The sequence below is a fragment of the Cherax quadricarinatus genome, chromosome 68, assembly GCF_038502225.1.
Source record: "Cherax quadricarinatus isolate ZL_2023a chromosome 68, ASM3850222v1, whole genome shotgun sequence".
NCBI classification, from domain to species: domain Eukaryota; kingdom Metazoa; phylum Arthropoda; class Malacostraca; order Decapoda; family Parastacidae; genus Cherax; species Cherax quadricarinatus.
The window spans coordinates 1279538-1296969 of record NC_091359.1 but is presented as its reverse complement, the minus strand read 5'-3'; the positions used below and the strand labels follow the sequence as shown (position 1 = coordinate 1296969).

Genomic DNA, 17432 nt, shown 5'->3' with positions numbered 1-17432 from the left:
CAGAGTTCATGAAATCACAAGAGTAGCAAAGGTGAGAGAACGAATTACAAGAGAAAAAAAGTTGGAGTCCACACAAAGGCAAATAAGATCAAGAAAGATATCAGCAGGTATAGGAAGATGAAGTAGTCCTTCACTGGCCTTCACTCTAAGAAAATTGAGATCATCAAAAATGACATTAGTGAAGAGGTACTCAATGTCAAGACTCAGGGTCATCATGAGTTTCTCTCCTATGTGTGGGTATTTGTGTACCTCATGCCTCCTTTTAAACTGTGTATAGTATATAATGTGACTTTTACCACTTCCTCATACTGTATAGTAAAATTACATCACACAAACAAATAACTTTTATTTATATACACACACATATTTACTATACAGAATACAAATTTTGACAAAAATAAAAATTCAGTGCTAGTTATATACAGCACAGCAAAACTTTCAAACTGGCAAGATCATTATTGTGAGAATCTTGTTAACAGTGATTAGGTAAATATCAATATCCACAACCTATCATATCCACAACTTGTATTCTCAAGTTAGTGAGTCCATCACATCTTCCTTCTCTCCCCAAACAGGTGTTAAATGAATCCAAATGGCATACTGCTGACACTAGAGAAAAAAAAAACTACTGCAGAACAAGGCTGTATTGGGACAACATTTTGTTCTGCAGTGTAGAATGTCCCATAAATATTTGTTCTGCAATGTGTCTTTTCTTCTCAACTGTAAACTGAACTGATAAATTAGGAAAAAAATAAGGGTTAGTTTCCTACTCAAGAATATACACAAGACATTAATAGGAGTGTGATTTAAACAGATCATTTAGTCACAGACTAAGAATTTTAAGAATGAACAAAATTGAAATAATGGATTTAAAATTGAACTGTTTTAGGCAACACATTGGTGTGTGAGTAATGTTTATCCCAGAACTCTAAGTTTATTTATTTATCATAAATGTAAAACATATGTATGGAACATTTTTTGAGTGTTGTCACATAAATGCAATAATGTTAAAGTTTTCTTTGATGGTATGCTATACAGTAATTAGTGATTACATGACACTTGGGTGATGCATGGATAAGTATGCAGTTATACCATTGTGACTTTCCAATGAGCATTATTAGTCTGAATATTTCATCAATATTAATTAACAATAGTACGTATATACAAGTTAATAAATACAGTGGACCCCCGCTTTACGATCACCTCCCAATGCGACCAATTATGTAAGTGTATTTATGTAAGTGCGTTTGTATGTGAATGTTTGGGGGTCTGAAATGGACTAATCTAATTCACAATATTCCTTATGGGAACAAATTCGGTCAGTACTGGCACCTGAACATACTTCTGGAATGAAAAAATATTATAAACTGGGGGTCCACTGTATGTGCCATCAGTGTGAAGAAGGTAACATTTATGAAGGGATTCAGTTGTGGAGGTGGGAAATACAGTGCCTGCACTCTAAACAATATGTAAGTGAGAAAACTGCAGTTCAGAGGGTCATTTGAATCGTGATGTGTGTGTTTGTGTATTTCTGGCAAGAGAGGTATTGAATGAGTGACAGTGAATGTTTCCCTCTTTGAGTTACCCTTCCTTGATGGGAAACGATGTGGTAAAAAGAAAATACAGCCTCTCCTCACTTAGCGACATACTAGTTTTCTGACGCCTCGGACTTACAAAGGGCTCTCTGACCAGTATTATACCTAAATAATGTATATTAGAGTGGATTTCCTCAATTCTGTTTATTTCAGTATACAGTACACTACTGTATAAACATTTAAAAATGTACCGGAAATGTTATAAATGGTTCAAAGATGACATTAAAACAATATATTATCAAAGATGGTTGACACAAACCCACCATCATTATAGTATGCTTCTCACTTAGCGACGAATTCATTTAACGACGTGGTCTTAGGAGCTGAACTGTTGTTAACTGAGGAGAAGCTGTATATGCTATAAGGTAAAGCAAGCAGCCTTGAATGTATGCTCACTCAGCACAGCAAGTATCATAAATAATAAATAAGTTTTAAACAATTTGGGAGACAACAAAAATTCTTGAAGAAAAATACTCAATCTTAAAACTTACTTTTAAAAATACTGTAGTACATTATAAATATCTTTGAAATGGCTAAGGATTATGATTTATACCTGCATGGAAATGCACAATTATTCTTAAATATTATCTTTTCCCTCTCTAATGTTCAGTTTGACCTGTGCATCTTGACCTGTGCTTTTTCCCAGTGAGTCAGGGTACTGTTTCCAAATTCAAGAATACTATCATACATTTGACAAGAACTTTACCCTAGTAATCACAAAGGGTTTATTATAATACACAAGTCATCAAGTTTAGTGACTGCTGGAGACAGAGGAAGGTACAACTGAATTAAACAACCACACAGACAATAACAATATCTGCTTTAAATACTGTACAGTACTTGTTTAAATCACAAGGGATTTGTTTGCAATCATGTTATTATGATTTCATGAATACTTCCTCACAAAATAAGGAGGAAAATACATCAAGTACATTCACAGTTTTTAAAAGAGCTTATTTTTGTCTTTCTATTTAACTAATTTGTCATTTGACCAGTGCAATTTCAGGTCTTTTACACAGTGCTGTTGAGTGTTTCATTTGAAACTAGAGTTATAGGACAATATTAGACAACTAGTATATAAAAAATTGACACTTGACTTGTGCATGCAACTTTTATTGCTTATCATTTTCAAATTTCATTATTTTCAGTAACAATAACTAGCGAGTTCTCTGCTTTCCTGAACACAGGATAGCTTCAATTTCAAGCCAAATGAATGCCTGTGATTAAGACATTTCCAAATGACAACCATTTCACTACATATTCAATAATAAAATACTGACTAGGTTTCTCCTACATACATTTATACTGTATAATTTAACACCGAATTTTCTATCACATATATTATACTAAGTGTTATCTACAGAGGTAGATAACACTTATTATAATATATATATATATATATATATATATAACACTTATTATAATATATATAACACTCACTATAATATATATATTTATATACATTACAGAGGTAGCTTACAATGAATTCTCTCCGTACTGATGAATGAATATCCAAATACACTACATTACATAACTTCACATTTTCTTGGCTTTTTTTTTTTTACTTTGCACAAATACATCTGTTAAAGATTTAACAGACTGCATCAGTTATTAGAAACTGGAAGTGGCTCCCTTTAGCAGTTGATACTGAAGATATATGCTAACATTTATCTCCCTCAATTCAACAAGGATCATCTCCCACATGAAGTTATGCTGATCCACAAAAGTGGAGACCCAACAGAAATCAATAGTTACAGGGCAATGTTTAACTTGCCTTGTAACTACTGATTTCTGTTGGGTTGCCCATAAACACCACCACTGCTGAGGTCTACAGTATTCCATGTGGGGTTGCATGTTGGTTTACACTCACAAAACTGGGTGTGATCTTTGGACTTCCCTTCAAGAACACAAATACATATGCAGGATGGATGATGGCAACCATACATGCATCTTCTACTGGAGTCTACACTCCCATGTCATGAACTGGAGGAGCAACGCAGCAGCTGCTTCAAGCGGACAGAACCAAGTACAGGATCCTAGAGGCAACTATCTTTCATCTGACTGAGACCACTGGGCAGAGCAATGATTGGATCCATCCCTTACATCACCCATGATTCTTATACATACAGTATTAAGAATGTTACCCATCTTTGGCCCCTCACATCAACTCCTGCCTTATCCCTGAGTCTTCCCTTTACCCCACCTTTGACCTCTCTTAAGCCTGACCTCAAGGTACCTTACAAGGCTGTGTATCTGCATTTTTTTATACTGTACTGATAAGTTTCAGCCCTGGATAAAATGTTGTAGAAGTAATAAAACTTTTCCTACAACATAGTGCCTTTACCCCACTGTTCAACACTTGCATCCAGTGCATATCTATGAGGATAACTAAAAACTGAGCATTCTTTCTAAAATACAATACTATGTACCTCAAACATTACTCACCCTGTACTATGCTCTAATCTATCCTTACCTCACTTATGGTATATGTGTATTGGGATCTACAACACCAAATCACTTAAAACATACCACAACTCAACAACAACCTATTATTAGAATGATCATTTAATCTGGTTCCAGACAACACATACACACCCCTACTATTCAATAGTATAAATTTATTCAATATATAAAATATCCACACTTGCTACTGTGCATACTATACAGTATGTATGCATATATGTAAGAACATATGCATATATGCACCACAAATTTTGACCAAATCCTAAAACTCTGCCTGAAAAGCTGCAACAGAATGCAGACACACAACATAAGAAACATATATCTGATATCCTACATGTCTAATTTAACCTGAGTAGAAACTCCATGTGATAAACATCCAAAAATATGGAACTCTTTACCAAAATATTCTGAAGGTTCCCTATCTGCCAGCTGCTTCAATAGTGACAAAACAACTCTTGAATTTATTGTAAATTTACATAGATCAAATATGAATAACAAATATATGTAAATGTAATGCAACTCTTGCTTATCTAAGATTCCACACAAAATTCATACTTGAACTTACTGTTGCTACTATATTTCTACCCAAACAATAATTATTACAGCTAAAATTGTCAATACAGTTATGTAATACTATCTCTTCATATTAACATTGGTGTTTTAATATACTGTACAGATTTGTTGTTAATTAAAATAATTATTACTTTATAATAATCTTACCCCCATACATATACACACTTTCAGCTTCTCTTGGCAACTGGAGGATTGATCCTCCACTACTCCCCATGCTGAATGATCCACACAGATTTGGTATACGTACTTTGCATAAATATAATAATAGTCTTCATACAACTTAATTAAAGTAATTATTCAAATAATGTAATCTTAATCATACAACATCACACAGTTATAAGGTCCAGTTTTAATCTGCCAGAAATGCTCTGCAAAATACAGGCTTTTCAAAATGTTTGAAATGTAACCTAATTTTGTAACAATTATGTACTTTGAAAATATAATTTATTAATATATTTTGAGACCTTGATGTGAGTGATTTTCCCATTACCACTTCCAGAAGAGGATTCAAGTCTTATTACATATGTTGGAAACAACTTTCCTAGCTCATCACTATCAAATACGCACAATACATGTTCATAGTAGCAGATAAACCTCCAATTTTTTTTCCAATGTCCTTCTGAGTATCGACTGGTACTGTAACAAAAATATTTTATATTTATAAACAATGACACCATTAGTACACAGATTTAGGCTTGAGACGGTCTTTAATATAGCATTACTGTTGTCTAGTTTATATAATGTAGTTGCTCATTTTAACTATACAGTAAATACAAAAACTTGTAATTAATTTAACCTGAAGTCAGCAGTGTTGGCATAATAAAAATTAAAAGAAAAAAAAAAGGGCTAATAGATCATATAATATGAGAAATATAAAAAATATCAGGCAAATCTTTTAAATAAGACAATTCTTCAAGAGGTAACTCAACACATTCTTCCTGGCAGTTCCTGATCCATCTTGCTGTTGTGCTTATGTTGGACTGCATGCTGCTAGCAACAATAGCATGACTGATCAGGCTATCAACCAGGAGGCCTGGTCAGGGACCAGCTGTCTCGTACTGCTTAACTTTGTCTGCCCTCCTCTGATAGCCCTGCCTTAACTGATTCTGATTTGCTACATGAGCTGCAATCCTTCACTGCCTTTTTTTTTGTCCTTTCATTACCTTCAACCTTCATCTCTCTCCATCTACGATTTCTTTAACCTCTATAAATGTAATAATAATTTAGAAGCCAGCAGCAGCTGCTCAGAACAAAAGAGAATAACCAACAAACCGAGATCTTCAATAACCATTTTAAATTGTTGTCATTACTCACAAATATATGGATATACAGTAGTCCCCCCATATCTGTGGGTGATACAGTCCAAGACCTACTGTGGATACTCAAAAACACAGACAGTAGCAAACCTTATGTATCTGTTTTTCATTTACATACTTTTTATTTTATTTTTATTAACACACTGGCCGATTCCCACAAAGGCAGGGTGGCCCGAAAAAGAAAAACTTTCATCATCATTCACTCCATCACTGTCTTGCCAGAAGGGTGCTTTACACTACAGTTACAAAACTGCAACATTAACACCTCTCCTTCAGAGTGTAGACACTGTACTTCCCATCTCCAGGACTCAAGTCTGGCCTGCTGGTTTCCCTGAATCCCTTCATAAATGTTACTTTGCTCACACTCCAACAGCACGTTAAGTATTAAAAACCATTTGTCTCCATTCACTCCTATCAAATACGCTCATGCACGCTTGCTGGAAGTCCAAGCCCCTCGCACACAAAACCTCTTTTACCCCCTCCCTCCAACCCTTCCTACGCCGACCCCTACCCCGCCTTCCCTCCACTGCAGATTTATACACTCTCAAAGTCATTCTGTTTTGTTCCATTCTCTCTACATGTCTGAACCACCTCAACAACTCCTCCTCAGCCCTCTGGATAATAGTTTTGGTAATCCCACACCTTCTCCTAATTTCCAAACTACGAATTCTCTGCATTATATTCACATCACACATTGCTCTCAGACATGACATCTCCACTGCCTCCAGCCTTCTCCTCGTTGTAATATTCATCACCCATGCTTCACAACCATACAAGAGTGTTGGTACAACTATACTCCCATACATTCCCCTCTTTGCTTCCATGGACAAAGTTCTTTGTCTCCACAGACACCTAAGTGCACTGCTCACCCTTTTCTCCTCATCAATTCTATGATTCACCTCATCCTTCACAGACCCACCTGCTGACACACCCACTCCTAAATTTCTGAATACATTCACCTCCTCCATACTTTCTCCCTCCAATCTGATATCCAATCTTTCATCACCTAATCTTTTTATCCTCATAAACTTACTCTTTCCTATATTCACTTTTAATTTTCTTCTTTTACACACCCTACCAAATTCATCCACCAACCTCTGCAACTTCTCTTCAGAATCTCCCAAAAGCATACCTATGATAAAGTTTAATGGGTAAATTACGCACAATAAGTCAAGAACTGGGTAATGGCAGGTGGGTGAGGATATGCAGGTGAGGGAGAGAGGTAAGTGCAAGCATGGGAGGAAGGAGGTCCGTGAAACCATGCAGGGGGAGTGTGGCTGCAAGGCAACTGTCGGAGATGTTTCTCTTAGGCCATGAAAAACTGTCATCATCACTACCTTTGTGCTTTGGTGCCATTAAGCAAAATTATTTTCAAGCCATAGTAAATGGTGGATAACTGAAACCATGGAAACCAAATCCGCAGATACGGGGACTCTACTGTATAGTAGTCAGTGATGAAAATGTCCATGAAATACAATATTTTAATTACAGCCTGTCCTTGAGTGATGGAGAGAGGCTGCTGTCACATCTCACTATATTTGTCATTTTTTTTTTTAGGTTAACATTTTAAAAAATATATATACACATATAAGGAAATCTACCCAATTCTACGACGAATTTTGACGTTTTGAATTACTATAAATAAAAATGACATCTTCGTCAGTGCCATAACTTTGTCTGGCTTCATCCAGTTTACTAAAAGATATAGAACAAATACGATTTTTAAAAGACGGGTTCCTATAATACATGTGGTTCTTTTTCAAGTCAAAACCAATAAGGAGAATATAATGCCCTTGATAGGGTGGTGAACAGGGAAGACAAGAACGAAGATGTGGCATAGCCCTTGCACACCTTATGCAGATTAGAAGATGAGCATTAGTGAGCAAGATAACCGGACCTTCCTCACGGAGATGGGAAATAACGTTGTTGAGTGTGACAGCTCCTTGTTCCACAACCACCCCATGGTTACCAGCTTCTCTAAAACGATCCAGCACTCTCTGCGCATCCTGTTAGTAAAACAATGGTTTTATTAGCTTCATATTATGGCTTTAACAGAATAAAAAAAATGTAGAGTGTGTGTCACTTATCAGAGCTCTATTGCTTTTTATAAACAAACTACTATCTCAGGGAGAAGGACCACTGCAGGATATGTTGGCTCCTGGATGCCTGGATAACTTGCATATATGATGTAAGTTATAGCATTAGTTTTGCTACATCAAGGATCATACCAGAGCCAAACACAGCCACCATGTTGCAGAAAATACAGGAGTCTATATCATTCTTTGTGATGGATGTGACAAATGCTACATAGGGGAAACTTTGTGAGACACTGTCACACAGGTCAGAGAACACCAGTGCACATGAAGAATGCACACAGTAACTAATGCATGCATTAAGCTTTTGAGATCCTTATAATCACCTTACAAAATGGACAGAAGCAAAATTAATTATCAAAGAATAAGACAAAGAATATTTAGACTGTGCTCTTATCAACACTTCTCACACTATTACACAGAACCAGGGGTAGCTTCATGTTAGCTAAACCTTAAGCTTACACCATACTTGCAAGTTATCTGGAAACCAACATATTTCTTCTACTGATCGGCTGATTTTGTCATAGTTACTGGTTCTCTGAATATACTAGTTTGCTCTCTAGATATCTGAATAGATTTGATTCTGATCCTTTTTCAAATTTTATCTTCTTATATAACACTGGTTTACTAGTATTCATTTTGAACTTGCTTGAGCCTCTGGTAAATTTCTGGGTTTGGACACTTTCTGTATGCATACACTTAAATATTGTGAAACTGGAAAATAGGACAGTATTGGCACTTATACTGTGAATTTTTAATCTCACCAATTTAAACATTACAATAAGTTTTACTGCAACGTAAGGAGGGAGGGGAAAGAATCTTACCTTGCTGAGCACATGGTCATAAAAACTCTCAGTGGAGAAGCCTGGGTCAACACCCAAAGTTACCGTCATGTACCGATGCTTGATACCAAATCTCTGAAGCAAGTATGCCAGGTCAATACTCCACGTACTGTAAAAGAATCAAAATTAAAACCACATACTTGTCACAAGCTAATTAAAAGTTAAACAAAAGGCAATTTTTTTAATACACCGGCCATCTCCCACTGAGACAAGGTAACCTGAAAAAGAAATGCTTTCATAAAGTTTTTCTTCTTTTTACATTTAGTAATTTATACAGAAGGGGTTACTAACCCCTTGCTCCCAGAATTTTAGTCACCTCTTATGGCACATATGGCTTATGGATGAAGGATTCTTCTCCACTTTCCCATGGAGAAAAGGCAAATTAAATTACAATAAGAAATTATGCTGAGAAAAAGAAAAAGTTTTGTAGTGAGATTAATAGGTCGAGAGAGCCTAAGGAATGAATGGATCTGACAGTCAAAAACAGAAGAGAGGAATTGGAGGTGTTGGAAAGATGGTGGGTATATTTTGAGGAGCTGTTAAAGGGTGAAGAAAGGGAGGCAGTGATTTCATGCACTGGCCAGGGAGGTATAACATTCTTTAGGAGTGAGGAAAAGACAGATGTGAGAGTGGTGGAGCTGTGTGAGACAGTGGGTAAAATGAAAGGTAAAGCAGCTAGGATTAATAGGGTCAATTTGTGTGCATTTTTATAGTGAATCAGATATAGAGAAAATACACATGAATGAATACGTCCTCTAGTCTTGTGATAAGAAGGCACAATGACCATGTAATGTTGCAAGAAAGAATTGAGCAGGAGAGAAAGACAAACTTCAACAATACAGGGTTAGCAGAGTGCTAAGAGCTACAATGTGCACTGTTTGCAAACAATAAAAAATTTCTGATGTCTCTGGTTTTATCTAAACTATTTGTGTTTTATACTAGTATATAAAAATAAGTGTACCATGTACAGTGGACCCCCGCATAGCGAACTTAATCCGTGCAAGAGGGCTGGTCGTTATGCGAAATGTTCGCTATGCGAATTAATTTTCCCCATAAGAAATAATGGAAATAAAATTAATCCGTGCAAGACACCCAAAAGTATGAAAAAAAAAATTTTTTACCACAAAAAAATGTTAATTTTAGTACACACAAACTGAAAAAGGCATGCACAATTACATGACACTTACTTTTATTGAAGATCTGGTGATGATTGATGGGATGGGAGGAGGGGAGAGCATTATCTTCTTACTGTTTAGAAGGGGAATCCCCTTCCATTAGGACTTGAGGTAGCAAGTCCTTTTCTGGGGTTACTTCCCTTCTTCTTTTAATGCCACTAGGACCAGCTTGAGAGTCACTGGACCTCTGTCGCACAACAAATCTGTCCATAGAGCTCTGTACCTCCCGTTCCTTCAAGACTTTCCTAAAATGGGCCATAACATTGTCATTGAAATAGTCACCAGCACGGCTTGCAACAGCTGTGTCAGGGTGATTTTCATCCATAAAGGTTTGCAGTTCAACCCACTGTGCACACATTTCCTTAATTTTTGAAGTAGGCACAATGGATTCCACAACTGGCATAGGCTTCTCAGGGTTAGCCCCAAACCCTTCAAAATCTTTCTTAATTTCCATACTAATTCTCACCCTTTTTACCACAGGGTTGGCACTAGAAGCTTTCTTGGGGCCCATGGTCACTTATTTTCCAGAAACAGCACCGAAAACACTGTAATAATACGAAATATTCCGAGTGTATGCTTGAATGTTACCGCGGAGGCTAGCTGGTAAACAATGGGACGGGCGGCACATGTGAGGCTGGCTGAGGGCCCACATTGGACGCGTCTCCGACGAAGTTCGCTGAGCGGGTTTTTGTCTACTATGCGGGGCAAAATTTCAGCGAACAAAGCGTTCGCTATGCGGATTGTTCGCTATGCAAGGCGTTCGCTATGCGGGGGTCCACTGTATTGTTTACATTTGTACAACTATACATATATGAAAATTTCTTTATACAATATGTGTTTCAGCATAGGTATAGTTCCATGCAGTGGAGCTGGCACCTGACCAGCCACATGATAACCTCCAATGGCTGGATGACTGACCTACGGAAAATCAAATGATCACTCAGAATGAATCCATGGAAAGCTGAAACAAGGGCAAGCCAACCTTCTATGAAAGACAAAAAAAGAAAGAAACAAAGATAGTTTATAATGATGCAGAGTTCTGACTGTGCTGTATAATGACATAGACCATGGATACTGAAGATGAAGGCAAGGAGGAAGACACAGAAGAACCAAGAACAAAAAGAGCATAATAATGAAAGGAATATGTACCGATAATATAAAATAGGGAGTTTCTAATTTCTGGGTACAGGCAAGGACACTAGTGGCATATTGAGCAGAGACAACCAACCAGGCAACGAGTGATAAAACCCTGGATTTTAGTGACTTGTGGGTCATTTCTTGCTAATTCAAGGAGAGAGAATACATAAGGGCCAGAGTGTATAGCAATATGGGTTATATAGGTAAATTATTACCTGCAACTTGACTCATACTGCATAAAAATTATTTAACTGCACAGAGAGAAACTATAATTATTTTCTCTGTAAGAAATGCAGTAGTTGAATGAAAAACTATATACACAAGAAGAGAGTAAAAGATGGCAGGTATTCTTTTATGACAAGGACATGAAATATGAGAAAGGGTAGAATGGTGACTAAAGATCTAGGAGATAAAGAACAAGAAAAAACTGTTCAATGAATACAGTAATGCATACAGGCAAAAACTAAGCTGAAGTTTGAGACACAATGCTATATACAGTATGGTATATATAGCAGAAAATGCCACTGCTGATGAACTGTCATAAACAATTTGCTAATTTGAGTACACAAAAGCAAGATACAATAATACAGTACTGTCTATACCTTTTGTCAAAGCCTTCTTCCTGGCATATCTGATATAGCCTGGCTGAGAATCTAGTGCGACTTTGTGGTGATAAAACCATCATGATACATGCCAGACCACAGTCCCAAGTATGCCGCTGCTGCACATGGTCTATATTCAAGAGAACCTGCTCTGAGTTCCTCGCACCACCCATCGTCACCACCGTGCTGGAAGCAAATTGCATTTGTTAAACAAAAACAGTCATGTGCTTTGAACTAATCTATGGTATTTGTGTAAAAAATGAAAAGCTAGCTTTTCAAGGTTTTATATACAAAGCTTTTAATAAATATGATAGTATAAATCTGCCACTAGCTCATATTTAAAGAATACATGCTGAGCATACATAATTGTACAGATATGTATGTATATGCTGTACAGAATATGCTTAAAATATTTAATTTCACATAACAAATCACTTTAATAATCCATAATCTTCAACTCACATGTTTATGGTATTTGCAACTGTATAAATTTCATACTCATTACATACTATATAACAATAGGAACAACATCTAACTTGCATGAAATTACCTATGCATTTGTAATTAAGTACAGTACACATAGTTTGTAATTAAGTACAGTACATAAAAGTCTGTACTTAAGTGCAGTACATAAAATCTTGAATAAAGTACAGTACATAAAAGTTTATCTTTCTAATTTTTAGTTGCTGCTCTTATTGTTCTTACAGGATTCACTGCATCTTATTTAAAAATATGAAAATTTAGACACATGTGCAAACATCTGGGTATCTTTATTAGAGATGTTTTGCCATCCAGTGGCTTTATCAATACAGATTCCAGGACATAATTTGAAGACATTAGAACTAAATACAAAAGATGAGATAATCAGTCCCTCAGCCTTGGAGTTGGTGTGAAGAGCACCATAGTTGTGTAGATTCTGGAGTACAGTCAAGGAAACTGGCGCTTATTCTATACTAATCGTCAGGTGGAAAGGGACGGGTAGTAGATGAGGGCATAGTCACTGGTAGGCAGGATTTCCCAGTGGAAGTAGGTCATACCCAAAGAGATGGGTAAGCTGTAGTTGTAGTAGCCATGAAGGTCATGTAGGTGTCCTCTGAACCAAGATTCTGTGAAGTTGCAGTGTCTGACAAGTTGTGCAAGAATGGTATTTTATACTGACAAGAAGAAAATTTAGACATATGCAAACATCTGGGTACCTTTATTATAAAGATACCCAGATGTTTGCACGTGTCTAAATTTTCATCTTGTCAGTATTGTACCATTCTTGTACAACTTGTCAGAAATAAAGATACCCAGATGTTTGTACAAGTGTCTAAATTTTCATCTTGTTGGTATTGTATACCATATTTAAAAATGGTTACATTCTTCTGTTATTTACACAATATTAGCCTAAAAAAAAAAAAAATTTAAATACTTATATGAGGAGCTAAACCCGTGTGGGTCATTCAGTGCAAGGAGTGTTGGAGGCTCGATCCTCCGACCGCTAATCCCATAACAGACATCCTACTCTCACAGCCAAGCTGTAGTAGAAAAAAATTAAAAAAAATTAGTATTAATTGAAAACTAAAAGAAAATAAATAATGGAAATCCAAATCCTGGTTGTTCAATTTTCATATTAGTGTGAGAAACACAGCTAGTTCAATGTAAGTCATGAAATGCAATTTCCTTGTGTATGAACATTTATTCCTAAAGATGAAGTTTACACAAGTTTTGTGCACTTCTCTGGATTGCTGACATAACAAATATGCTTAGATAAAGAAGTATATACATACTGTAATCTGTGCCACAAATACACAATCTTTGAGTATGAGACACTAAGACAAACCAGATCCTTAAAATAAGCAATCATTTTTTTTTTCAACAAGTCGGCTGTCTCCCACCGAGGCAGGGTGACCCAAAAAAGAAAGAAAATCCCCAAAAAGAAAATACTTTCATCATCATTCAACACTTTCACCTCACTCACACATAATCACTGTTTTTGCAGAGGTGCTCAGAATACAACAGTTTAGAAGCATATACGTATAAAGATACACAACATATCCCTCCAAACTGCCAATATCCCAAACCCCTCCTTTAAAGTTGTAAAAGTCAACTAAAATGCCGGGAACAATGGGCTAGTAATCCTTTTTCCTGTAATAATTACTAAAAAGAATAAGCAATCATGAAGAAATTAAATAAAACCCAGAGGCGTCTAGAAGCAGCGGACATTCAAAGGTCAAGAGGTCACAGAGTTGCTTGTGCTGGGGAAATGACCCAACATGATATGAAATACGTCACATTATTTTAATTTATTGAATTATCCTTCTTTAAACAAGTATAATTTAAAATAGTTCAATATCTTTATTTTGCATCCCATATGCATCCTGTGAGTGGTAGTCAAAAGATTAGAGGCACGCCGGGTCGCCATCTGGAGAAGACCCGGGCCGGAAGTACCGGCAAATCACAATCAATCAATCAATCAATTAGAGGCACATAATGAATCCAGGGGCAGGGCCACAAAGTGTTGATAGGTAAATACATTATGACTGTAACCAGATATAAACATGTAAATAGTTCATTATCACTGTATAATATAAAACATATGCAAGTCCATTACATGTATGTGCCCTCAGAACAGCTGTACAAATTAATACTAATTTTTGTGAAACCAAGTTGCTGCATTAACCTGAGGTCACCAGTAACAATCACAGTAACAAAGACAAGTTGTTATATTAACATGAGGTCACTAATAACAATCACAGCAACAAAGACAAGTTGTTATATTAACATGAGGTCACCAGTAACAATCACAGCAACAAAGACAAGTAACACTATCACAGCAACAAAGACAAGTTGTTATATTAACATGAGGTCACCAGTAACAATCACAGCAACAAAGACAAGTTGTTATATTAACATGAGGTCACCAGTAACAATCACAGCAACAAAGACAAGTTGTTATATTAACATGAGGTCACCAGTAACAATCACAGCAACAAAGACAAGTTGTTATATTAACATGAGGTCACCAGTAACAATCACAGCAACAAAGACAAGTTGTTATATTAACATGAGGTCACTAGTAACAATCACAGCAACAAAGACAAGTTGTTATATTAACATGAGGTCACTAGTAACAATCACAGCAACAAAGACAAGTTGTTATATTAACATGAGGTCACCAGTAACAATCACAGCAACAAAGACAAGTTGTTATATTAACATGAGGTCACCAGTAACAATCACAGCAACAAAGACAAGTTGTTATATTAACATGAGGTCACCAGTAACAATCACAGCAACAAAGACAAGTTGTTATATTAACATGAGGTCACTAGTAACAATCACAGCAACAAAGACAAGTTGTTATATTAACATGAGGTCACCAATAACAATCACAGCAACAAAGACAAGTTGTTATATTAACATGAGGTCACTAGTAACAATCACAGCAACAAAGACAAGTTGTTATATTAACATGAGGTCACCAGTAACAATCACAGCAACAAAGACAAGTTGTTATATTAACATGAGGTCACCAGTAACAATCACAGCAACAAAGACAAGTTGTTATATTAACATGAGGTCACCAGTAACAATCACAGCAACAAAGACAAGTTGTTATATTAACATGAGGTCACCAGTAACAATCACAGCAACAAAGACAAGTTGTTATATTAACATGAGGTCACCAATAACAGTCACAGCAACAAAGACAAGTTCATGAATTACAGTTTCATATCTATCACCATGAAGTCTTGATAATAATACCCGGTTACACTATGGCTGCAGTTATGCAAATAATGGAAAAAATCCTATATACCGTATTATGCTGATGTCTTCTAGAAGCTGCCTAACAATATACTTGAATTTGTCCAATAACACACAGGTTAACTGCTAGTTATTTCAATAAGTAACTTCCTCACCTTGACTGGCAAACTTTTGCACTTTCGCTTTTTTGTTCCTAGATAAGAACGTTGATCGCTTCTTCATTGTTACCAGGACTTTATCACACCTTCACAACACAATGGAATCTCTCCTTTAAACTAACAAAAAATACAAAATTACCACTCATAAAACTTGCATTGCGTTATACTCTATGCATGAACACAGTTATTATTTTAAGATACATTGATTCCCTCTTAAAAAAATAAGTACCAATAAATTAATGTATGGAGTATATCATTTTATTTTGATCTGTTTACATTTTACAATCGTCTTAGTATTTTCTGTTCGTGGTTTGTACCTTGACTTCGAACTCATCATAATTACATTAATAGTAATAGCAACATAAATTTTAAGTTAGTGACAGCTTTTCAATTACAAACACAAGCAAATAAATTAGTGGAAAACCTGAAAATAAATTTAGATGTTCCATAAGCTAACATTCCTTCCCGAGTTTATAAGAAGCCAAATTTTTAATATTCGGAAAATATTGTCACAGTCATTACTTATCTAAAACACATTTTTGCTAATGTATACAATACTATCTTATTACTATGTTCCTTATTTATGCAATGAATTTACTACTATTGTTAATTAAGGCATTTAAATAGTTGAGTACTACCATAACTTCCTAATGTAGGAGCCCAGATCCAAGGTCCATTAAGTAAAGGACCCCAATGGAAATAAGTCACTCTGTCTGACTTTTTTGGGTTATCCCAGGTTCTCTACACATATGCTGCTATGTATGATAATTCTATGTAACTGTAGTTGTGTATACCTGAATAAACTTACTTACTTACTTATTATCAACCTCCCATAGAACAAGTACTGTACATAATAACGTTATCAACAAGAACAGTAGTCATAGTAACATGGCTGGAACAATTCACACAAAAACATACTAAAAGAAAGTTAAGACACTTTTCGCCGCATCCTGGACCATTATCAAGTCATAATTCAGCCAGGAAAAAAAAAAACAGTATAGCAGTAGTTAAAGAAATACACATGTACAGACCCCATGTTAGGCAAGACTAGTGGTAGAATAATGAGGGTGAATTATATCTCCAGGTGTGGAGATCAAAGTAATTCAATACTAACACCTGTGAGAATAAGACATATGTGCACAATCAAGGCATCCATCACTACACAACATTCATCACTACACAACCATCACTACACAACATCCATCACTACACGACATTCATCACTACACAACATTCATCACTACACAACATCCATCAGTACACAACATTCATCACTACACAACATCCATCACTACACAACATTCATCACTACACAACATCCATCACTACACAACATTCATCACTACACAACATCCATCACTACATAACATTCATCACTACACAACATCCATCACTACATAACATTCATCACTACACAACATCCATCACTACACAACATCCATCACTACACAACATCCATCACTACACAACATCCATCACTACACAACAACCATCACTACACAACAACCATCACTACACAACAACCATCACTACACAACAACCATCACTACACAACATCCATCACTACACAACATCCATCAATCCATCAATACACAACCATCACTACACAACAACCATCACTACACAACAACCATCACTACACAACAACCATCACTACACAACAACCATCACTACACAACAACCATCACTACACAACAACCATCACTACACAACAACCATCACTACACA

General features: G+C 36.0%; 1 protein-coding gene across 8 annotated transcripts; it reads right to left on the bottom strand.

Annotated features, from left to right (window-relative positions):
* Nucleotides 1-329: 329 nt before the first annotated feature.
* Nucleotides 330-15871, bottom strand: LOC128697871 (protein GUCD1). 8 transcript variants are annotated; one of them, XM_070099563.1, is made up of 6 exons: nt 15702-15869; nt 13215-13316; nt 11797-11979; nt 8865-8991; nt 7799-7953; nt 330-5267 (listed from the first exon to the last, which is right to left on the bottom strand). In XM_070099563.1, coding segments are annotated over exons 2-6 (681 nt in total). In that variant the 5' UTR covers nt 13217-13316; nt 15702-15869; the 3' UTR covers nt 330-5053. The 8 variants fall into 8 exon arrangements, with proteins under 8 accessions (XP_069955664.1, XP_069955658.1, XP_069955662.1 ...); XM_070099557.1 differs by having other exon boundaries at nt 5124-7953; nt 15599-15871; XM_070099561.1 differs by having other exon boundaries at nt 5124-7953; nt 11797-11982; nt 13229-13316; nt 15599-15871.
* Between the last annotated feature and the right edge of the window lie 1561 nt (nt 15872-17432).